Genomic DNA, 26,327 nt, shown 5'->3' with positions numbered 1-26,327 from the left:
AGGTTCAATAGGATTCTTCCAACTTACTATCCGACGTTTACAAAGTCATAAACCTTTGTAATATTTACAAAATTAGCTTTTCAGTGGTAGAAAAATAGGATTATTGACTTGCATATCAAGGGGATATTCTCTGGTACAATGAAATAATGCAAAGAAATAAAAAAGGCCTCCCAAACAACAACCGCATAATTGGTTAGATTATGTAGTTCATGTCGTCAGCCCGGTCATAATTGTACTAACTATCCCAGTGTAGGAACAAGCATAACAAGATAATTTTAATTGTAACTCTTTTGCTTTATATTAAAAACAACATTCATTTTATATGATAAACATACCAAATACAATAATTAAACAACAACACAAGAAACTACAACAAATAAAATAACAACACAAACAAATACAACACATAAACACCATAACTATGCGATTACAACCATAAAAAAAAATTGTGAAAAATATACATCATCCTGTGAACGTCTTTGTCAGTTTTAATATTAACTTAGAAACGAACTTCTCCATTTTTGTTGAACGTCGTCCCAAGCCATTGAACTCTTCTGATCCTTTCACCATCTGCAATTTCTTCATCTAACCAACGGTTCAAGATCCTGTTAAGATGTTCGAATGTATCTACATTTCAAAGTCGGATCTTCATCGTAGGTTGTACTACTGAAAAATTAAATCGGCATTTCTCTTATGAATATAAGGACACAAATACGAATATGAGGACATTTTAAAGAAAATCGAAGAAGAATGAAGGAAAATGGAAGGAGAGGGTAAGAAGTTGTGTGAAAAATTATGGGAGATGAATCTCTATATTTATAAATGGATGATGGAGCAGTAACCACATGCATTGGCGCGCACATAAAATGGACTATGCATGCACCATTGGATGTGGCGCCTACACATGCATGCGACATTGCATGTGGAGCCTACACATGCATGCGTCAATCCTACTAGCGTCTTAGCCATGGACGCGCCAGTGCATGTGGCGCCAATGACTAACATTTTTATTGGATGCGCCAATGCAACTGCCGCCTAGGTTTGGAACATGATTATTTCGATAAATATTTCAAAAAAATGGTTATTTTGAAATTTTAATTGAAAAAATAGATTATTTAAAGAAAATCACAAAACATCTAAAGTATAATCCCAGGATGCATCATGTTTAATTTTTTTTTAAATACAATTATTTAATAAAATAAAATTTATTTTTCATTTCAAATTAATTTCAACTTTGTCTTATTCAAATATTCATGGAATATTAGAATACAACAAATAAAATGAATTGAGATAAAAAAATAAAAAATAAAAAATCATTAACCAATAACGAGTCAAAGTCAAAAGTCAATTCATGGACTTTTAACATATTCTTAAATATATATTAATGAGAAATTAAAAATATGAGTAAAAATAGACAATGCAAATGAGATAGTAATAAAAGTCAATAAAGTCAATCTTTGACTTCTGACTTTCATCATAAAAGTATGTTGATGAAAGATAACGGTGTGCAGAAGGATTCAGGAATAGAGAAATAACGGTAAAAAGTCAACTCTTTGATTATTTACCTCTAATTCTCAATCATAAATGATAGTTAAAACCTTACAAAGATTCAGATGATAATAAAACTCTTGACTGTCATCCCTATGGACCTATGAGACCTGATGCAATGGAATGAATGATGCACTGAGATTAAGAAAAAACTCTTGATTCCTCAAACCACAGATGAATGAATGAATGTCATTAAGATCAGATAAGACATCAAAACTCTTGATTTTTCACCTAAATCCTAATGAATATTTTTGACAGATAGAATATATGGTCAGATGGAATAATCATGCTATGCTAATGCTGATGAAAAAAAAACAAGATAAAATTTAGAGTATGACACATTAACAAGTAGAGATGAAGTATCCAAAATAAATACCAACACCTGCTTTAGAAAATTTAAAATCTCATAATGATCCTCCTGACTAGTCTTCTCTAATAGCATGTAATTGCCATCCAGCCATGGCATAACGGCGACACCATCAACAATTTCAACTTGTGTCATTTCAACTCCATCAATCGTTACAACTTGTGTAATTTCAACTCCAATAATCTTTTAGTTTCAAATTAACAAAAAAAAAACACCTGGATTAGGTGTATAAAACACATACTACCAACTCAATAGTTTGCCACGACCATTGTATTTCATTTTGGCTTTTTAATCACTTTTTTTGGGGACAATTATAGGGCTCTATCTGAAATTTGGATAACTATGCCTATTCTGGATAATTATCCTGCAGACTCCACTTTGTAATGCTTTTTGTTTTATAGTACAATAACTATCGATAGTTGGAAAACACACAAACCAGCTTTCAACAAAGGTCTTAGAAGAAAAAAAAGTGTATATCATACATTGCATCTATAATGTGGTCCATTTTTTTTTAGCATCTTTTATCTGAATGTGATTTTTTAAATTAGAAAATAATTTTTATTAATTCAAAAAATAGATAAAACATTGCAATCTCAAGGATCCAGCCCTCTACACAAGACAAAACACACTACATCATCCATTTTGCTATGTGTGGTCTTAATTTATCATTATACCACCCCATATAAATTATAATATTTATAATCTCATCCACTATTTTTGTATTATCTACACCATTGCCAAAACAATTATCATTGTGAAATCTCCGTATGCCATAGATTGTTTATGCAACAATAACTCAAGGATAACAACCCTCAAACCCTTACCTTTACTATGCATAATGATCCACTTTATCTCATAAAACCAATCTTTCGAATCGTGGTTGACTTGGATCCAAGCAAGCACTCTCTTCCAAATGGTCTTCAATTTAATGCAATCAAAGAATAATTATCAACAGTCTCCACATTTGAGCAGAAGCAACACATATTATTATCTAAAAGCCCAAATCGATGCAATCTCTCTTTAGTGGGTAGTTTCCCATGACATGTAAGCCACAAGGTCTTCAAAGCTTGTGGTCTCGTAGCATTTATATAAAATATCCTCTTCCAAGACACTTGTTCTGAACCATTGTCTTTCATCTGCATATACATGTATTTCATACTAAACTAATTAGTTAGCTTCATTCGATCCGATTTTTTTTGCATATTAGACAGCATGACTCTTTGTTTTAAGATGGACTTCATAATCCAAGAATGGTGAGGCTTACTATCCATGTCCATCAGTGTGCCCCTTTTTATGTAGTAATTGTGAACCCACTTTACCCACAAATTATCAGCTTTTTGACACAAGTTCCATAACAATCTCATTATAGCCATGTTCTATATGAGTTCATAAGCTTCGTCATACGGTTTGTCCATTAGAGCACCATCAGCGACAACGCTTAAATTCATATTAGTGTTATACAATAGACCATTGTAGAAAGTATGGATAACCAGCCATTCTTCAAGTCCATGGCGTGGACAAAGTCGCATCATGTCCTTGTATCTTTCACAAGCGCCGAAAAGAGATTCATTATCTTTTTGCTTAAATCCGTTGATTTGAGCTCTTAGCGTAGCTGTTTTTCTTAATGGAAAATATCGGGCTAAGAAGACTTTATTCAACTCGTCCCATGTGGTTACAAAGTTTGAAGGTAGAGACTGGAACCAAGCTCTAGCTCTATCTCTTAAGGAAAAAAGGGAAAATACGTAGTCTAATCGCTTCTTGACTGACACCATTTTCTTTCACTGTGTCTGCGTACTGCACAAACACTAACAAGTGTAAGTTAGGATCATCTGTAGGACTACCTGAGAATTGGTTTTGTTGAACGGCTGATAACAACGAAGGTTTCAACTCGAAATCATTTCGATTGATGGCAGGGGCAACAATGTTGTTATGTTGTTCTGCTTGCGATGGAATATCATAATACTTCAACGAACGATTTTGTGGTCTTTCGGCCATAATTGGTTCCGGTTCTGGAACTGGGATAACAGGATCTGAAAGATTGTATTTAATACGAAATTTGTTGATTCGGCATTTTAAATTAAGATAACACTCGATATCGTCAATTGGTTGCTCTAACTCCTTGCTCTGAGAGTGAGTGCTTGGCATACAATCGATAAAGAAAAAGAAAATTTGTTTCCTTAGTCTATACTGCGCAACAAAGGAATCATAATATTGACTAAATTAGTCCTAGGCAATGGCGCCAAAAACTTGATCGTGTCCAGACGTATCTGTCAGATGATGACTGCAAGTGCACAGTCTATCATGTAGTTTTAAAAGATTATCGAACCCACAGAGACTAATAGTCAAACTAATGTTATCTATCATTGTAGTGCAAAGCTAAGGCTAAAGGTTATAAGGTTATGAACGGGAGTAAAGATACTAATTTCTAAAGGTTTAAAAGTTATGATAAAATGATCCCGAAATATGGATTCAGTGTTCCTAAGGGCTTAGGTAGAAATCGGGTACTAAATACGACTCTATTACGCTATGCAGAAAATATCGACTTAAAGGTCTCGTCTCGCACTCTCACGCTATCGACAAAAACCACACCTCCTAACCACAGGATTTTGCTCTCGCTCGCCCTTTCTAAATAGAAAGCATATTTTGAAAGTAAATGAGATCCTAAACGATGTTAAAGCGCTCTCGCTGTTTTTAGGATCGATGCCTAGTTTCCACAGTTCGGTTCCTTCATCACACTCCCGCGCTATCAGACTGAATCTTGATTTGTTCTTCACTCTCGTGCCAAAACAATAAAACATACATTTGGAAACTAAAGCCAGAACATAATTAAATCTTATATTTGCGCCTATTATTTCTATTGAGTCCCGTCGGTAACGACGATCCTCATACGCCGGACTCAAGATAATTTAGCAAGGTATGGTATTAATTGAACACAACATGATTAAAGCATTTAAAACTGAGAATAACATGGCATGCAAGTAATGAAAAGCGATAAAGCATACAAATATTAAAAGCGGTAAAAAAACCCTGAAATTACGTAAAATGAAACTTGAATTAAATTGAACTTGAAAATGGTGGCAAGCTTGTTCTTGATCAAAAGTACAAATGATACGGAAATTAAAAAGGTGTGACACCTCGATGTGAGATATTGTCACTTTACATGTAATTTTCTGCCTAACACTAAGAAGAAATTTCGATAGAGCTTCCGTGCGAATTCCGGTGGATGCCAAACACTCCAAAAATGACCCTATATAGAGAGTTCAAGCCCTTGGCAACTGCTTGGAACGTGTAGACCAGGGAGTGGAGGTTGAGAAACTGCTGGAAAAATTGCCCACTATGCAGAACTGCATTCTGCATGATAATGGCGAATTCCATTAGGGGAATGGAGAACATCATTCCTTCAAAACTTAAGTGATGTGGCAGGCATTGGAGGTGGCGAGTTCCATATAGTAGGTGGCGAATGCCATCTGTTCAGAATGGCCAAATCCAACTCTTTTGCTCCTCTTTATCTCCTTTTTCCTTCCTTTTCTGCAAGGCTTCCAAATCTCCAATGAAATCGGCTAACAAATGCAAAACAAATAAAACGGAAGTAAAAGGCGATAAAATACATGAAAACACAGACGAATAACATGTGAAATAAGCCTAAAAGCACGATACAATTTCTCGTTATCACCAGCCTAATTGATAATCGTATAACAATCTCAATTGTTCTGAAAGAGAAAGCATTAAGCACATCACAAGATTAAAGTAATTATGAAAAACAATATTTTCATTGCAAATATAAACTCAAAGTCATTACAGATTTAAATCAGGTACCCCCATAGCATTGGGGGGTTTAGCTACTCATAGTATTCAAGCAAAACAAAATATAAAATCGAGACATTACAAGTATTCAGATGAACTTTGATCTTCAATTGCTTCCGCTCATGAAAAATCTCGTTTCTCCCAAAACCTTGATTTCTCTAATTCTGAATCGTGTGAATTCTTGCTTCTCCAAAAAGTGTCCTCTTTTGTCTGAAAGCTTCCACTTTTAATAGAAAATTCTTCTCTCTCCTCAAACAAATCCACAAAAGTCCATCACATCCGCCTCCTAATTAACCAAAATGCCCATCACTTAAGAATAACAAAATAAGAGACAAAATTAGACTTTTTTCACGCATGCCTGCTACAGCCCGTAGTCGATGCTACGGGTGTCCGTAGCAAGCCACTATTTTGGTGGTCTTGTCCCAGGTCCCCTGCTACGGCCTGTAGCAAGTGCTACGGGTGGCCGTAACAGGCCACTGTTTTAGGTGGGTTTTGCTTCTGTGCCAGACCCCTATACTACGCCCATAGCCGGTGCTACCGGTGGCCGTAGTAGGCCCCTGTTTGGATGGTTTTACTATGTGCTTCAGGACTTCCTGCTACTGCCCGTAGCAGGTGCTACGGCTGACCGTAGAAGGTGCTATGGGTGGCCGTAGCAGGCCTACTCGACCATGAAAACATCTTTCCGATTCTTTTCGCTTTTCCTTGGTTTCTACATTCGATCGGCTTTTAGTACCCGCTTGAACCTGAAACACAGAAAAGACACACACCCAAAGCGTAAAATACGACAAAAAATAGAAATGACACTAAAAATGATGAAACAATAAAATTAACTATCGATGAAAGAAATTGACTCAACAGATCATTAACTAAGAACAAAGTAATACAAGTTACCTGGATTTTTGGCAAATAAGTGACATAATATATAGCATAAACGGTGACTGATCAACAACCCTCTAGAAAATCTGGAAAGCAAGAAATGATAGTGTCTTCTCTAATGCGCAGTTGCGACCACATGATGTTTTCCTACAGGCTTACAGGCTTGGGACTATGTCATGGAGTTTAATGTTGATAATCCCCATTTATGCGTTAAGAAGAAGATTCATTATGGGGATGTGAATGTGGATTACTTGTCTGGTTGTTACATTGCACAGGTGGATGCATGGTGTTTTGATGATGGAGTAATGACAATGGTAGTTGTCATTCGGGATCACAATCGCAATGTGATTATGTCTTCTTGTTGTAAGAAATAGGTTGATGTAGACCCGTGTACAATGGAAGCAATGAAAATTGAACGAGCTCGGGTTGGATTGCCATTTAAACCTAAAAAATATTGTGCTACATCCTGACACTAAGGTTGCGGTTGATTGTATTAATCATCTGATAGTGTGTGCGAATCTTGACCCTTTGGTGGTGGATTGTAATAGTTTAATGAACAAGTTTGAATTTGTTTATGTTATTTTTATTAGGAAAACCTTCAATGTTGGTGTTTATAATTTAGTTGGATTAGGTAGAAGGATCAGTAGTAAAACTTGGTTAGGTTTCATTCCAATACTGTCTGATTGCCCGGTACGGTCTTCGTTTGTGTCTTTTTAATGAAAGATGTTAGTTATAAAAAAAAAGAGAAATGCAACATGTCATATTATAAGTTTTCTTCAACTTGGTGAAAAATTATGAGTTTCTTCGACTTGTTGACAAATTTTGATACTTTTATATTTTTAATCAATACTTCATTCTCTATTAAGTTTTTTGACGCTATTTAATATAATTAATGATTTTCTTTTATTTTGTTGCATATCTAAGTGTTTTTCAATTCCAATCATAAATAAGGAAATGTGAGCGCTATTTTAAAAAGACATATTGTTTTGAAAATGTTATGAGTGATTTCATAAAAAAATTCAAAATTCTAGAGTATTTTCATAACCATGAATGTTTCCATAATGTTTCAAGAATCATGAATAAATTTGAAATCACTTGAAATTTATCCAAATTAACTGTCTAAATTAACAGTCCATTTAAAATCTCTTGAAATTTATCCAAAATGTGTTTAAATTCCCTTATGAAAGATGACATTTTTAAGTAGTGTGATTGGTTAGGATATTTGGTGTTGAGAATGGTGGAATTTAGCTACATTGTGATAGTCATCATAATGTCATTAAATTGCTAATTATCAGATATATCATACTAGGATCATACATATTGTGTGGGGTTTTACAAAATAAAAAAATCACTTGCATATTGAAGAGATATTAATGATCATATTTCAAAAAGTGTAATTGATATATTGACCAAAATAGTAACTAGCGACAAGTTCAATCGGTGCTTGAACTTGTTCATGTTTTCCAATGCTAAGAAGATGGTGTATGTCCCATTTTTTAGAATTTGAATATCATGGAAAAATCTTCGGGAATCCCCGGGGTTCCTTCTGCCTCTGTTATGAATAAAGGTATGAAAGAAGAAAAAATAGAAAAGTTATCAGTTAAGTAAAAAAACTCCAATTGAACTCTTGGCTAAATTCTCTGCTTTATTCATATGCAATAAATTGCACATAAATAATACTATCTATGAAAGGAATCTAATATCACGTTATTTTATGTAGCACATACATTTCTTACAACTTATCACCTTATCCTAAAAGCTTAGTGAATTAAGTTTAATAGAATTGTGATGACTCATAGCATATATGCTTTCTATCACTCTCTCTAGGTGACATGTTTCTTCTCACTCTACCTAAGAGGAGTGGTAACATAATCCTTCAAGTACTTGGGCCTCGCAATGTTCCTCTTAGGCCTCAACTGTGGAATGAGCTCTTCTTCAATTTCAGCTGGCCCATCCTTTTCTGAATACACCCCCTTAATTTCATTGCTAGCTTGATTCATAACATCTCCTGCTCCATAAAAAATAACCTTGTCCTCAAGGTCAGACTCAGGATAGGTGGCCTTGATGTCTTCATATTCTTCCCAGATGGCATCTTCAGGGTAAAGTCCCTCCCATTGAACCAACACATGTTCATGTCCAGTAATAGTGTCCTGCCTCCAATTCAAATTGTTAAAGGTTGAATCTTTGGTTGATTTCCAACATTTTTGAGAGGTAATTCCAATGCTACAACAGAATTGTCAAAGCATGGTTTTAGCTGGGATACATGGAAAACCGGATGTATCTTACTAGAGGGAGGAAGTTCCAATTTAAAGGCTACATCCCCAACTGCACTAATCAATTTAAATGGCCCATAGAACCTCTTAGACAACTTATGGATCCTCCTACCTAACATATAATTTTTCCTATAAAGTCTTAGCTTCACAAAGACTAAGTCACACACTTTAAACTGATGAAGAATTTTCTTATTGTATGCATATTATTTCATAGTTGTTTGTGCCTTCGATAACTTATTCTTCAGAAGCTGCAATATTACAACTCTGTAAGTCAAGCTACAGTCCACTGCCTACAATGATGAAGATCTAGGAATATAATCTGGAAGAGTATTTGGACTCTTACCACACACCACTTGAAATGGAGAGACACCAGTGGAGGTATGAGGGACCATATTGTAGTGACATTCTTCCTAATGTAAGTACAATCCCCATTTCTTGGGTTTGTCACACATATAACACCTAGGGTACTGCTGCAAACTCTTGTTGACAATCTCCATTTGTTTGTTACTTTAAGGCTGATACGTTGCAGACATGCTGTCGCGGTGAGAATCAGATATCAGGCTATTGTATTAACTTGAATCACAAAACATTGAATGTTCACCACCAAACTTTAATTTATCCAAGGGAAAAGGAAAAGATCGAATAAAACCCTAATTGTGAAATGTAAAAATAATGCGAAGAGATCTAAGGTTCGGGGGTTGGTTATACTAAGGGAAGGTATTGGCATCCTAAGTATCTATAGTATCCTATAGGCACCTTTTGAAAGTATTTGTGTTATATTATTGTTTATTTTCTATTATTTGGAAAAAAATTATTGGGAAGGACCTAAAGGTTTTATTAAGTTTGCTCATTAAAACTTCGCGGTCATGTGCCTACGTATCCTTATAAGGATGGAATCAAAGCAACCGTAATTCACCTAACTTAGGTTGAAATAACACTTGATAGTGATCAAGGTTCCAAAAGGGGAAGTGAGTGTTCATAACAAGCACACTTAAAAGAGTTATAAACTCTTACTTAAATCTAAGTTGAAAGTGAAAATGACTCTAACAAGGTTAAACTAGAGATTACTAAACTATCTATGACATTAAGTCAATAAAGAGTTCTTTCCCTTGGATTTGGGCACAAAGATAAACAAAATATAAGCAAGATGTTCAAGCATGACATCCAGAAAGATAAGCAAATTATAAAGAAAGATGTTCAAGCATGACATCAAAGGTAAACAAATGGTAAGGTAAACAAATGGTAAATAAAGATGTTCAAGCATGACATCCACAAAGATAATAAAATGAAGAAGATGTTCAAGCATGACATCAACATAGATAAGCAAATGAAAAAGATGTTCAAGCATGACATCAAAAAAGATAAGCACATGATAAAGAAGATGTTCAAGCATGACATCAACAAAGATAAACAAATGGTAAAGAAGATTTTCAAGCATGACATCAAAAAGGACAAACAAGGATGAAAAAGATGTTCAAGCATGACATCCATAAAGGTAAACACATGATAAAGAAGATGTTCAAGCATGACATCCACAAAGATAAGCAAATGCATAAGATGTTCAAGCATGACATCTACAAAGATAAGCAAATAAAGAAGATGTTCATACATGACATAAATACAAAGATATGAAAGCATGATCATAACAATATCAAACATGGTATGTAAACACATATGTGCAACATGTAAACATGAACAAAGATACAACAACATCAATCAAAGATGTATAAAGTTAACATGAATATTAATGACATGGCTATATCATCATGAAGAAACAAAGATGAATGACATAACAATGCATGAACATGTATATGGATGTCATAATAATTATGAATGAATATGTATATGCATGAAGTAAGATATGCTTTAGACATAACATCAACTTAGTCATGAAAACAAGATAAGGTATTCAAGACATGCATGTTAAGGTTAAATATGATCACAATCAAAGGTTCAACATCATACGAAAGGTTTGAACATGTAAGCATACAAGTCATACAAACACATGTTATCACAAGTTTAAAGCATTTGCAAACACATAAACAAAGACAAACACAAAATCACACATGCACATAAAGGTTCAACAATACATGAAAGAATGACATGTGAATCATGGATCAATGGAAAAGTAAACACACAAAAGTTCATGGCATAATAGCAAAGTTCAAAGCACATAAACATGTAAACATACATTAAAGTAAGTCAAAATTATGTCAAAACGAAGAGGCACATATTAACAACATCAAACAAAGTTCATATATGATGCACAACATTCATACAAGTCATGGTGATCAAGAAAAATTAAAGTATCAACCAAAGAAAGTCATTTGAAACCCTAAAACAATCATAAAAAGGTACCAACTTTAGACAAGTATAAGTATGTGAAAAATAAATCAATTCTGGATTTTATTTTCATCATCATAAAATAGATAAAATTATGAACACATAACAAAAAGAGTGGCTAAAAGAGGCTTATGGATCATCAAGTTATGAGCCTTCGAAGTTATGAAAAATAACAAAAATAAATAGGCAAAAAAAACAATGAATAAAATGGGCCAGGGGCGAGGAGGACTCAAACCCCAGACCTCTTGCACACACAAAGCCTTAACACGCACGCTCTAACCGTTGGGGAAGTGATACATCCATTAACTAAATCGCAAACAATTAATTATATAATAAAACAAAATCAGAAATTTAAAAATGGCGCCAACTCACCATCTTCTTCAACCTCACGACCTTGTTTTTGTTTCTTTTCATTTTTTTTCTCAAACTTCTAACAACCACAACTCTCTCAATTTTCCATGAAATTAAAAACTGTAAGAACATAAATTGCTCTATTTTTTTGTAAAGAATCTAATGGTATCATTATCTCATCCTAAAACTCAATGTACAAAGTATGTCAAGGGAAAAACCAGAACTTCACTTTTAACTTTCTAACAATAAAATCTCAATGTATGACCATGGTATAATGCATACAATAGAAAGCATACAACAAACACACTATGTACTACATTTTTACTTCAATAAATATTCAAGAATGGTGCATGCACAAGAGTTTTCAAGTGGAAGTGCACTTACGTATTGAAGAAAGTCCAATGCTTCTTCTACTGGTTACAGATGAGAACTGATGATCTGGTGAGCTTGCTTGTACCATAGGGAAGTTATTTGAATGCTCACTTGTGCTTGAGAACCCTTGGATTCTTCTGACCAAATCAACTTTCAAGTGTGCAAAGTGAGAGTTGGAAAATGATGATGGAGGTGTTACAATTGTGTTTTAATGGCTTGGACAACTTCTATTTGATGTTTAGAAGGTGTTTGGATGGTTGGTTTGAAGAATTTTCAACATAAATGGAATTTGGAAGTTTGAGGTTTGGAAGTTGCAACAATGGAGTTTTGGATGCGATGCTTGGTGTTTTGATGGTTAAGGCTTGGACCTTTATTTATAGAGGCTCTAAAGGGCTTAAGTAACTCGCGAAATTGATCTTAGTTCAATTTGAATTCTAGTTTGGATGCTTGGTTTCATTTTGCACAAAAATTCAAGTTGGCTTCATGAGGAAAAGGTGGAGTTAATAAAAGATCTTGCATGGCTTCAAGTTTGGAACCCTAACTTTCCCTTTTATAAAATCATAGCTCATGCATGGGAAAAACATGTACTTGTACTTTTTGGAAAGCCCCAGACATTCTCCACAACTTTCATGTTTTGAGTTTTTCCTGAATCAAAGTGGATCATAATGAAAATTGGATCTAATATTTATTACTTTTGAGGGATCAAAGTTGACTTGAAAATTTTCTAAGTGTTTCAATTTGAGACACCAACTTCATGATATCATAACTCAAAATACTTACACTTTTAGGGAATCAACCCTCTAGTACAAAGTTGACATATGGAACAATATATTTCATTTATGATTTGAAGCAAAGAAAATGGTTACTTGGATTGGAAGTTATGGCTTTGGGAAGTTGGCCACTTTTGACATGAAATTTGGATACTTAGTGAAATTTTCAATGTCTTCAAGATTACCCTTTTTGCACGTAACCTCAATTATCATGATTTTTATTGATAAAATTCATCAATTAAACATACCTTCATGAAATTTAACTTGAGAAGTTCATATTTGATCATAAATCTTAAAAGTCAAAGGTATGACTTTGTAGTGCATTGGTTGTGTATCATATGAATTTGAATTTCTTGATCTTCAATGACTTCAAAATCTTGAGTCAATTTAACATACTGTATGGGCTATAAGGATGTAATTGAGTGTGTTGAGTCATGTCTCAAGGCTTGAGATCATGTCTTGATCAAAATTCTAAGATGAAATTGAATGTTGCTGAGAAACCCTAATTGGTGAGCCAGATGAAAGTAAAGCTTGATGCACTTGTGATTAGGATATAATATACTTATTTGTTGATGGAGATAGATCTCTTAAGTGTATGAGAACTTTATTTATTAATGAGCAATCTAAAACTTTGACTGATCAATCCTTTGAGCTCTTTGAGGGAAATCCTAATTCACAAATGAAACAAAACCAGACATATCTTGATCTTGAGGTTATCTATGCATGAATGATGTCTAGGACGCAAATGATTATGAAATCTAGGGGTAAAATTTGGGGTGTGACATATGTGTAATATGGTGCCACTCAATCGAAAAATCTCTTGCCAAAAGTGAATTAAAAATATAGGATCCATATCTGAGATTATACTTCTAGGCATATGGAGTTTACATATCATGTGCGCAAAGAGCTCAACTACTTTAATTGCGGTAAAGTGGGTGTGTAGCATACTAAAGTGCACAACCTTTGTTAAGTGATCCACCACTACAAGTATCATAGTATGATTTTGGATGGAAGGGAGCCCTACTACAAGACTAAGAGAAATGCCTTCCCATATTCTCTTTGGTATAGGAAGAAGTTGCAGCAAACCATACGAGGAATGAGCTACATGCTTTGTCTGTTGACATATGGAACACTCTTTGACAAACTGTGTCACATACTTGCGCATTCCGTACCAAAACATGTTTTCTTGGAGTCTCCCAAATGTTCTATGGACCCCACTATGGCCTCCAATGGATGAAGAGTGAAATTCCTGCAATAGTGTTTACTTAAGTGGTGAAGTAGCTGGGATAAAAAAAATTCCTTTAATAAATTACAACCCATCTAATACTTCAAATTCTACATGCTCGTTGGGATTACTCTGAAGTTGTTCTAATAGTGTCTGGAATCCCTCATCTTTGATCAATTGTTCCTTGAATTCGAGTATGAAGTCAAGGTGTGGCATTGTAATAACCATGGATTGAACTCTGGATAGAGCATATGCAACCTGGTCTTAAGCTCCTGATTTTTAGACAATATCATACGAATAGCCTAACAACATAGCCAAGTAAAATTTTTGCTCTGGTATTTGTATAAACTGTGTCAATAGCTCACGTAAACTCCTTTGGTCCGTGTGAATGGTGAAGGTATTATTCAATAAATATGTTCTCCATTTCTTCACTACGAACGTAATGGCACATAACTCACGAACGTAAGTAGAGGCTTGTAACATTCTAGGGAAGAACTGTTTGCTATAATAACATATAAGATGCCTATTTTGAATCAAAATTACTCTCATCCCTAAGCCTGAAATGTTAGTTTCCAGAATAAGTTTCTCATTAAATTTGGGCAAACCTAGTACCGGGCCTTAGTCATAACCACTTTCAATTGATCAAATGCAGCCTGAGCATTTTGATCCCACCTGGAAGCCTCTTTCTTCAACAGTGCAGTTAAAGGTGAGGCAATGGTAGAGTAATTTCGCACAAATTTTATGTAGAAACCTGTGAGACAGAGAAAGCCTATGTATTGCTTCACATTTTAAGGTGTTGGCCAGTTTGCCATGGCACTAACCTTAGCAGGATTTGTCCCTATCCCTTTCTCCTAAACAATGTGACCTAAATATTCGATTGAATTTTGAGCAAAGGAGCATTTAGATTGTTTTAGGAAAAACTCATTATCAACTAAACACTACAACACAATTTCTAGATGTTGGACATGGGTATCTAAGGTAGGGCTATAGACTAATATGTCGTTGAAAAACACAATCACAAAACAATGCAAATAAGGTTCGAATATCATATTCATAGTGGACTGAAAAATAGAGGGTGCATTGCTTAACCCATAGGGCATTACCAAAAATTTTGAATGTCCTTGGTGAGTCTGAAATGCAGTCTTATGGATGTCACCGGAAGCCATGCGAATATGGTGGTAACCAGAACGCAGAACTAGCTTTGAGAACCAATGTGTACCATAGAGTTCGTCTAAGAGTTCATCAAATTCTAGAATTGGGGAGCGATCCTTAATTGTGGCAGTATTGGGTGCTCTGTAGTCAATACTGAATTGCCAAGTACCATCCTTTTTGCGCACCAATAAGACAGGTGATGAAAAGGCACTCGAACTAGGTTGAATAATCCCATTTAACAACATTTCCTTAATCTGATTTTCAATCTCCGCCTTTTGTAAATGCAGGTATCTGTATTAATAGAGAGTAGATTAGTTTACTATTGTGTAGTGCTGTTACAGCTAATAGTTTGTTATTGTGTAGTGCTGTTACAGCTGTATGCCAGCTGTACAGTTTGTTAGTCTTGAGGTTTCTATATATAAGTGCCTCTGTACCCTTTCTATTAATAATCAATACATGAGAATTACATCTTTCTTCTTCTTTCTCACTCTTATGGTACTATATCATGGTATCTAGAGCTTCTAGTTTCCCGATCCAGTGATCTTCGTCCATGGCGTCACCGTTTCGCAGCGACGGCGCTTTTCCTTCCGCTCACGTCAAGTTCTCCATTAAGCTTGATGATAAAAAATTTCAAGCAATGGAAGCAGCAAATCGATGGAGTTGTGCGTGGCCATAAGCTTCAACGCTTTTTCACTGTTCCGATGATTCCACGGCGATCTCCGGTGTCTTCTGATCCGAATCTCGGTGAAGTCAAGGATGCGTATCTCGATTGGGAACAGCAGGATGCTCTCGTCTGCACGTGGCTTCTCTCCACGATTTTTGACTCACTTCTTCCCAAACTCGTTGACTGTACTCACGCGTGGCAAGTCTGGACGGAAGTTCACCGTTACTTCGTCGCGCAACTCACGACGAAGGCTCGTCAATTACGCTCCGAACTACGTCGTTTGTCCAAAGGCAATCTCACGATTGATGCGTTCATGGCGCGTGTTCGTGAAATCAATGAATCGTTGATTTCAGTTGGCGATCCTGTTCCGCTTCATAACCTAATTGAAATTGTGCTGGATGCGCTTCCTGAGGAGTATGATTCTATTGTTGCTGCTGTCAATAGCAAGGAAGATCTCAGTACGTTAGAGGATCTTGAGTCAAGTCTTCTTGCTCATGAGTCGCGATTGGAGAAACACAGGAAAGTGATTCTTACTGAACCTGCATCTGTTAATTTAACGCAGGTTTCGTCGTCTGAATCATCTTCTCCGGCTGATTCTGTTTCTCAGACTTCTGACTCGTTTCCCACTGGTACTAGTCACGTCACTGCTCACGCTGAAAACAATGGTTACAACTCAAGAGGAGGCCGTTCAGGGCGTGGTGGCGGTCGTTTTGGTCGTAATGATGGTCGTTTTGGCAAGACTCAGTGTCAAATCTGTCACAAAGGTGGACACGATGCATCTGTCTGTTACTACAGGTACTCCCAGTCTTCTTCAATGTCGTTTCCACCGCAACGTGCTCCCTTCAATCCATTTCTGGCGAATGCTCGTCCTGTTTATGCTCCTGCGTTTGGTTATCCTTCGCCTAGATCAGCTGCACCACGACCTTCTCTACCTCAAGCCTTTGTGGCTAGTTCTGATTCCAACTTCAGCAACCAATGGTGGTATCCAGACTCAGGTGCGTCACATCATGTTACACCTGATTCTTCTAACGTGCCTGATGCTCAATCTGTGACTGGTTCTGAACAAGTCTTCATGGGAAATGGCCAAGGTTTGTCCATCAACTCCATAGGTTCCATGAAATTTCCCTCTTCTCATCTGTCTCACAAACCACACACACTTCACAACTTACTTCTTGTTCCTCACATCACCAAAAACCTCATTAGTGTGAGTAAATTTGCACAAGATAACCAGGTTTTCTTTGAATTTCACCCCTATTTTTGTCTTGTCAAATCTCAGGGTTCTTCTGAGGTTCTTCTTCATGGTATTGTTGGAGATGATGGTCTTTACAAGTTTCAGCTTTCCTCTTCTCAAGTGTCCAAGTCTTTGTCTAGTCTCAACTCTAGCACAACTTTAGACTTGAATAATTGTAATCATAGGGTTTCATGTAACACTGTTTCTCACTCTAATGACAATAGTCATATTGTTACTGATTGTAATACTTCATTTTCTGTGAATAAAAGTGATGTTTCTGCTGTTAATTTGCCTATGGTTTATTCTACTGCCAATTCTGTTCACCCTCTCAGCAAGTATGCTCTTTGGCATACCAGGTTGGGTCATCCCCATCATCAAGTCCTTGCTGAAGTGCTGAAAACCTGCTGCATTTCTCTTCCTTCTAAGTCTGCAGCAGAGTTTTGTTCTGCTTGTTGCTTAGGCAAATCTCACAGACTTCCTACTTCCCTCTCTACCACAGTCTACACTCATCCCTTGGAATTAGTGGTCTGTGATTTATGGGGCCCTGCACCTATCAAATCTTCAGGTGATTACACCTATTTTCTGACTTGTGTAGATGCTTTCTCTAGGTTTACCTGGATCTTCCCTCTTAGGCTAAAGTCTGAAACCTTTTCCCAATTTGTTCAATTCAAAACTATGGTAGAACTTCAATTTAACCATAAGATCAAAGTAGTTCAAACTGATGGAGGTGGTGAGTTTAGGCCTCTCACCAAATACCTCAATGATCTTGGAATTGTTCATAGATTTACCTGTCCCCATACCCACCATCAGAATGGTATTGTTGAGCGCAAGCACAGACACATTGTTGAAACAGGCTTGTCCCTATTAGCTCACTCTCACTTACCTTTTCAAATGTGGGATCATGCCTTTATTACAGCCACTTATCTCATTAACAGACTTCCTAGTGTGTCTCTTGAGAATAAAACTCCATATTTCAAGCTGTTTCACAAGTTTCCTGATTATGCTCACTTAAGAGTTTTTGGCTGTGCTTGTTTTCCCTTCCTACGCCCTTATAACGCTCACAAATTGGATTTTAGATCTCAAGAGTGTGTTTTCCTTGGTTACTCCACCATTCATAAGGGCTACAAGTGTCTATCTGCTTCTGGAAAAATTTATGTCTCTAGGGATGTTATTTTCAATGAGTCTAAGTTTCCTTACTCTACTATTTTCCCATCTTCTGTCACTATGCAACCCTCATCATCCTCTTCTACCTCTTCTGACTGGTCTTTTCCTCTTGCTTTTACCATCCCTGCTTCTGCTACTAGGGCCGTTTCTGTTGTGCCTATTACTCAGATTCCCTCTGTTCCCACCACTCCTTCTCATGCTCACTCTGCAACTCTTAGCAGTTTCAGTCCTACTCATGCTAATTCTGCTGCTTCCCCTGTTTCTGCCCTACCTTCTATGCCTGCAGACTCTGTTAATTCTTCTATATCTGCTACACCAGCCAATTCTCTGTCTGTTACTCCTCTGCATTCTGACATTGCTGAGGCTGCCACTATTTCCTCTTCTTCTACCCCTCTCTCTGAGTCATCCAACAATTCTGTTCCCACACTTCCTAACCCTTCTTTTCATCCTAACAATGTTCACCCCATGCAAACAAGAGCTAAGAGTGGCATCACTAAGCCTAAACTTCATCCTACTCTCTTACTTACTCACATGGAACCTAGCTCTGTTGGACAAGCCTTGTCTTCTCCTCATTGGCTTCAGGCAATGAAAGATGAGTATAATGCACTGTTGAAGAATCAGACCTGGACCTTGGTGTCTTCAACTGGTTCTAGGAAGCCAATTGGCTGCAAGTGGGTTTTTAGGGTCAAGGAGAACCCTGATGGAACCATCCACAAATACAAGGCTAGATTAGTGGCCAAAGGTTTCCATTAACAGGCTGACAGTGATTTTACAGAAACTTTCTCTCCTGTGGTCAAGCCTGTAACTGTCAGAACTGTTCTCACTCTTGCTGTGACTCACAGGTGGTCTATACAGCAAATTGATGTGAATAATGCCTTCTTAAATGGCACACTTGAAGAGGAAGTTTACATGCAGCAGCCTCCTGGTTTTGAAGCTGCAGATAAGACTCTGGTTTGCAAATTAAACAAAGCCATTTATGGCCTCAAGCAGGCTCCAAGAGCCTGGTTTGATAAACTCAAGGGTTCTCTCCTAAGTCATGGGTTTCATGCTAGCAAGTGTGATCCTAGCCTCTTTCTCCTTCATACTGGTAGCCTAAGCATTATGGTTTTGGTGTATGTTGATGATATAATCATCACTGGCAATTCTTCTGCTTTTATCAGTGGCTTAATTACTAAGTTAAATTTTGATTTCTCCCTCAAACAACTTGGGAATTTGGACTATTTCCTTGGCATAGAAGTGACTCATCTGCCAAATGGTTCCTTGCTTCTTTCCCAAGCCAAATACTTGACTGATCTGCTAGCTAAAGTAAACATGCTCAATGCCAATGGCATGCCCACTCCCATGGTGTCTACTAGTAAACTTTCTAGGTTTGGGTCTGAACCAGTCTCTGATCCCACACAGTTCAGGTCTGTGGTGGGTGCTCTTCAGTATGCTACACTCACCAGGCCTGAGATCTCGTTCTCTGTTAATAAAGTGTGCCAATTTCTGTCAAACCCTTTGGAGGAGCATTGGAAAGAAGTTAAAAGGATAATGAGATATCTCAGTGGTACTCTGCACTATGGTTTATTGATTCAGCCTGCTGTGCCTCATCAACCGCTGTCTTTACTTGGTTTCTGTGATGCTGACTGGGCATCAGATCCTGATGACAGGAGGTCAATCTCAGGAGCTTGCTTATTTCTAGGTCTTAATCTTATTTCTTGGTGGTCCAAGAAACAGCAGTTGGTGGCAAGGTCAAGTGCTGAAGCTGAGTACAGGAGCATGGCTCAGCTAGCATCTGAAATCATCTGGGTGCAGTCTCTACTGCAGGAACTTCACTGCAGATTTCACACTCCTAAACTGCTTTGTGATAACCTAAGCACTGTAACTCTTGCACATAACCCTGTTTTGCCCAATAGGACAAAACATATGGAATTGGACATATTTTTTGTAAGGGAGAAAGTGATCTCTAAGAACCTAATTGTGGAGCATGTTCCTGCTCAAGATCAGTGGGCAGACTTGTTGACCAAACCTCTCTCAGCCATTAAGTTCCTACCACTGCGTGACAAACTGAAAGTGTTCAATAAACTTAGTTTAGTTGACACACCCTCAGTTTCTAAGGGGGACTAATAGAGAGTAGATTAGTTTACTATTGTGTAGTGCTGTTACAACTAATAGTTTGTTATTGTGTAGTGTTGTTACAGCTGTATGCCAGCTGTACAGTTTGTTAGTCTTGAGGTTTCTATATATAAGTGCCTTTGTACCCTTTCTATTAATAATCAATACATGAGAATTACATCTTTCTTCTTCTTATGGTACTATATCATGTATGAACGCACATTAATAGGGTTGGCATTTATGTTGAGGGGAACTTTGTGGTCTATTGGCCTTTTAAGAGGTAGGGTGGTGGGATTTTGGAATAGTGGATAGAATTTGGTGAGGAGTTGTTGAATTAGAGGGTTAGGGTGTGTTGGAGTGGTGGTTTCAGTTTCAGGAACTATGAGTTGGAGTTGAAGGCAGGTGTCGATGGCGTCGGTGGTGATTAAATGTTGAAGTTGATGAATGTTCTCTTCTTCCAAACCCTGTTTTGGGACCCCAATTAAGTGAAACGGTGTGCCATCCTTCGAGAAGCACATGGTAAGCTTGGCATAATCATTCATAATTGGACCTAAGGTTTTGAGCCATTTGACCCCAAGGGCTAGCTCTTCTCCACTTAGGGGTAAGACAAACAAGTCCAGACAAAATTTATGAGGGCCTAAGAACAGTGAAACTTAAGGACAAATGAAGGTGTTGTGGAGCTCCTCTCCATTCCCTACCAACACTTTAAAGGATTGGACGGGTTCAATGCGGAGGTCTATCGTGCAACCCGATCCTGAAGGAAATTGTGAGTACTCCCATTATCAATCAAAATTGCAATTGGGTTCTGACCTATCTGGCCCACCACGCGCAGAGTATGTGGGATAGAGTGACCCATCAGAGCATGGAAGCTAATTTGGACTGGATTGGGATCTGAATCATCATTTTCAACCTAAGTCCCAGTACCCTATAACTGAAATGAAATTACTTCATCCACCACTTCATTCTCAACAATTAGGAGGTGAAATTGTCGCTTGCAACGGTGACCACATTGATAACATTCATCACAATTGTAGCATAGTCCTTGTTCTAATAGTACATTCTTTGATGGAGCACATGCATTTCTTACAACTCACCAGCTTAACATCTTCGTGAATTAAACATAACAGAATTGTGATGGCTCATAGCAGAGATGTCTTCCATCACTCTCTCTAGGTGACACGTTTCTTCTCTCTTTACTTAAGAGGAACGGTAACATAATCCTTGACTTGGACGTGACATTGTTCCTCTTAGACTTGTAGAATGGACTCCTCTTCAATTTCGACTGGTCCATCCTCTTTTGAATAAACTCCCTCCATTTCATTGCTAGCTTGATTCATAACAGCCTCCCACCCTTGCACGCCTTAGTAACCATAAAAATATCATTTGTAACACTGAAACTTTAATCTATTCAAATAATATGGTGAAAGTACATAAATAAACATTATATCGGTTGTTTGTGTAAACAATTTTTTTCATAGGAAGTAAAACAAAATTCTTAATATTTTCTTGAACTATTTGCATAGTTAAGTAAATTTTTTTGAATAATATATAAATAAAATTTCTATATATTTTGTCACAGTTTATAACCGTAGTTATATTGGGGCTCGCTCCAAGTGTATTAGAGTTCACCGCAGCTTCTTAAACAAACGTGTTTGATTGCATTGCTGGATGCACAAACTCAATTGTGGCTTTCGTAGATGTTTGATTTCAACTATTTCAACAAACTAAAGTAAAGCACTGCTTTAGTCCTTCTTCAAAAGCATATATAGACTCCCTCCAATAATGTTCTGATTAAAATATAACATAATATTCTAAAAACATGTATCCACCCACGGTTTATTCAATTTCCATATGGTGGATTTAATATTCATTTTTTATTTTCCTTCTTTTTGCTTTCCTCCATCTATATATAACCTCACCACCCTCCTCCCTCTTGTCCTCAAATCAAATCCATCTCTCTTTCTCAAAGAAAAACAGTTTCTATAAAAATGGAAAACAACCTACCTGTCATATCAAAGAGAGTGTGGAGTCTTGTACGTCTTGCCTTCATCATGACGAGAAAAGGAATATCAAAGGGTAAACTAATGATGAACTTAAACATGATACTCAAACGCCACACCAAGCTTGCCGGAAAAACCGTTGCCAATTTAATATCCCACCATCCCAACCATGGTGGCTCCATCTCAAACCGCCACTCCCACCAATTCACATACTCAAGGGAGTACGAATTCAGCTGTAGCAACACTCCCAACCACTTGTTCTCAATAGGGAAGCGTCATCACAGCCATAAGCACAATGCTCAAGCACCACCTACACATGACGATGATGTGACGACTATGAATGCAATGAAGACAATGTTGGAGATCCTTAACAATGATCAAGCGATTGTAGAAACGTCTCCAGGTTCCCCTTTAAGAGATGATGATGAGAAAGACAATCAAGTTGATAAGGCAGCGGAAGATTTCATAAAAAGGTTTTACAGTCAATTGAGGAATCAAGATTGATTCATTAATAATAGTTCAACATAACTTGTTTAATGGATAATCAAATAGCCTTATTTTTCTTTTTTTTGTGTGGTTATTTTCATGATATATACATATAAGTGAGGGATTTTGATTCATGTTAATTATGCGTTTACAGACGTTTAATTTAATTGCTGCTTAACAATAATAAGGTAATAAATTACAGAATCTCTAAAAATATAGAATAAATTGAAGGATTGTATTATATATTGAGTTTAGAAATTACTCTCGGCCATAAGCACCTTGCAGAATTTTGTGTTGTAAAAATATTCAATATTTTCTGTTCTCTCTTTCTAGTCTTTTATCAATTAAATATATTTTGTACAAACTGTTATATTATTATATATGGTACACACTTACTTGTCCTAATATCATTCCACCAATATGTCTGTAGCTAGCTGGACCCTCCCAAATTTTGTTGCCTTCTCAACTTTTACTCTTTTTCTCCCACAAATGCACGCATTTCTTTTCTCTTACTTTATGTAAACTAATTAAATAAAGTTTTTCCAAGTTTTTTAAGATGAAAAATATGTTCCTCAAAAAAGAAAAGCGAAATACTAAATAACAAATTATTTGTTGGAAATCCCTCACAATCTATGAAGAATTTCAATCAATCTTAATAAATAAGATTGCTATCACTCACACAATAGCAATGAAAAGAAAAGAATAATGGAGAAACAAAGAAAGTAAAGAACGATGAAGGAGAAGAAAAATTAAATTATTTAGAGTTTCTCTCTGCCCACAAACTCTGAAAAACTTCTTATTCATTTTGCGACTACAAAATACTGTGAATTACAAATGTTACGAATACTCTATTAACTTCATTACAAGAATAATGATTACTCTCTCTATTTATAGATTTTAGGTTAACTTGGACCTCAAGCCAAAACCCAAAACTATAAAAACCCAAAATAGTTAACACTACTAAAATAGGCCTAAGTCGAAATCCTATGTGAATCAACATGCTTCGATACTTCAACACACTAACACAACTCAACACCCTGGATAGTTCGGCACTTCCTTGTTCCTGTCGAGCAACCTGCTTCGACACAAGGAATTACAATTCAACACATCACCTAATTTATTATGTCTAAGCTATCTACATTCATCATAACTCTTAGTCTTCTGAACACTTCGACCTGCACTCCTTTTGTCATAATGTCTGCAATCTGATTCTCAGTTCTGCAGTGTTCCACATTCATCTTCCCATCTGCTACCTGCTCTCAAATATAATGGAACCTCATCTCGATGTGCTTGCTTCGGCCATGTGCTATCAGATTCTTCTCCAAATTGATGGCTGACATGTTGTCGATCTTCATGCTAATTGTTTCATGACTCTTCGCTGTTATCTCTTCTACCAGATTCACCATCAGTGTTGCTTGACATGCACAAAGAGAAGAATCTATGTATTCTGCTTCGCACGACGATAATGCCACTACTGGCTCTTTTGTCAAACTCCAAGCAACTAGTACACCACCTAGCATAAACACATAGCCAGCTATGGATTTTCGATCCTTAGCATCACTACACCAACTTGAGCCGGTGTATTTCAGTAATTTGCATTCTTTTCCTTCATCAGCTGCAGGAAACAAAATTCCATAGTCGAGAGTTCCTTTCAGATACCTTAGTATCTTTTTCGTCGCTGCTAGATATGATACCTTTGGCTTCTGTATGAACCTACTCACCATACCTACACTGTATGCTAAGTCAGGCCTTGTGTGGCAAAGGTATCGAAGTGACCCAATAAGTCTTCTATATTGGGTTGGGTCGACATCATCTGAATCTGAATCTTTCGACAGTTGTAATCTGGGCTCAACTAGAGTCGAAGTTGGGATGCAATCTTGCATCTCAAATCTCTTGAGTATTTCGCTTACATACCTTCTTTAGGGTATCATCAAACCTCTACCACTCTTGTAGAATTTGACGTCAAGGAAGTATGAAATGTCACCCATATCTGACATTTCGAATTCCTTATTGAGACCAGCTTTGAAGTCTTTGATCTCCTTCTTGCAGCTATTTGTTATCAACAAGTCATCGACATAGAGACATAGTATAAGCAATTCACTCTTGCTTATTCTTACATATACTCCATGTTCAGATTTGCACTTCATAAATTCCTTATCCCTTAGAAAGCCATCTATCTTCTTATGCCAAGCTCTTGGAGCTTGTTTAAGTCTGTACAAGGCTTTATGCAGCATGTACAGTTTTCTTTCTTTGCCTTGTTTCACAAACCCAGTTGGTTGTGAAACATAAAATTCGTCTTCTAAGGGGCCATTCAGGAATGCACATTTCACATTGATCGGTCATCATTTTCACTATGTTTTCAACACTTATTCGACAAGAAACCAAGGATTCTGAAACACTTTGTGCACATTATGGTACCATTTGAGTTAGTTTTCTCTTTCGTAAGTTATTTAAGTATTTTATCATTTTTTAGTTTTATTTTGTGTTTTCGGGATTTTATGCTTTGATTGTTTGTGTTTATGCCCTCCAGGTCCACGTAGAAGATCCAACGAACTCAATGCGGGAAAGTGGAAAGTTCCGGCATTCGAGGAAAGGAGATTTTTCAGTACATGAGGCCTGACACGGCCACTCGTGTCACCTGACACGGACCGTGTCAAGAGGAAGGCAAAGCAAATACAATAAATGTCCAAGATAAGGGCCTGACATGGCCATCCGTGTCAGCAGACACGACCCGTGTCAGGTCACCTGAGGCGTGTCAGGAGAGAATGGCAAGGCAGGGAGCTGACACGGGTCGTGTCAGCCCAGGCGCAGAATCTTCCTATTTTTGGGCTTTTTACCCGGGCTTGAGATGTAAGGACGTTTTGGGGATTTCCAACCATTGTCAAGGGATTTTTCACTATTTTAGAAGAGTTTCTACGAGAGAGAGAAGAAGAGACTTTTGGAACGAGAAGAACACAGAGAATTGGCAAACTGTAGCGGTGTATTCGTCACTTTATGATTTATTGATTAAACCAAAAGCAAAGCATACAAAGAATCGAGTCGCCACCGCACTTTTATTTATCCAAAGGAAGGGCTAAAAAGCGAACAAAAGCCTAAGAAATTTTACACATAGAAAACTACTGAAAAGATCAGAGAATCTGGGTAAGGGGTAAATTACGCAATGGGAAGGTGTTAGGCACCCAAAACGTCATAGGTACTCCTAGGGAGCCCTTTTCACACTTGTTGAATGAAATGTTATTTGTTTATGAAATATTTATTGTGCAAACATGGATGGAAGGGATGAGAAAAGAATATACAAGTTATTATTTTTGTGTTTGAACGGATGAACCCGTTGCCTACGTACCTTTCCATGGAAGGTAAGGATCAAAACGCCGTAGTTCGGCTAAAAGATTTCCAAAATATGAGTGGATTGGTTTTAAAAGGTGAGAAAAGCTTCAACTTGCTAGTGAGGGGTTAACCATGTGAGAAAAGCTTATACTCAACCTTATACAAACAACAAGTCCACCATGTGAGAAAAGCTTCAACTTGCTAGTGAGGGGTTAACCCTATAATAAGCAAGGAAGTCTTACAATTCAATCACTAAGGACAAAAAGGTGAGATTAACATC

General features: G+C 37.0%; 1 protein-coding gene and 1 long non-coding RNA gene across 2 annotated transcripts; one reads left to right on the top strand and one right to left on the bottom strand.

The window, feature by feature from the left end:
* Positions 1–266: 266 nt before the first annotated feature.
* LOC127087446 (uncharacterized) lies at positions 267–2,322 on the bottom strand. The gene is made up of 2 exons (XR_007789969.1): positions 1,931–2,322; positions 267–666 (listed from the first exon to the last, which is right to left on the bottom strand). It is a non-coding gene; the product is annotated as an uncharacterized LOC127087446 (long non-coding RNA).
* A 19,900-nt stretch (positions 2,323–22,222) lies between these two features.
* Positions 22,223–22,738, top strand: LOC127082585 (uncharacterized). The gene has a single exon (XM_051022817.1). It carries the CDS (start codon positions 22,223–22,225, stop codon positions 22,736–22,738), a length of 516 nt encoding a protein of 171 aa, XP_050878774.1.
* Positions 22,739–26,327: the final 3,589 nt, after the last annotated feature.

Source organism: Lathyrus oleraceus, chromosome 5, assembly GCF_024323335.1.
Source record: "Lathyrus oleraceus cultivar Zhongwan6 chromosome 5, CAAS_Psat_ZW6_1.0, whole genome shotgun sequence".
In the NCBI taxonomy this organism is placed as follows: domain Eukaryota; kingdom Viridiplantae; phylum Streptophyta; class Magnoliopsida; order Fabales; family Fabaceae; genus Lathyrus; species Lathyrus oleraceus.
The sequence above is the reverse complement of the archived record's forward strand: the minus strand, read 5'-3'. Positions and strand labels throughout refer to the sequence as shown.

What these genes read in the sequence shown, in the direction of transcription:
- LOC127082585 (XM_051022817.1), top strand. Translation starts at nt 22,223, where the DNA reads ATGGAAAACAACCTACCTGTCATATCAAAGAGAGTGTGGAGTCTTGTA.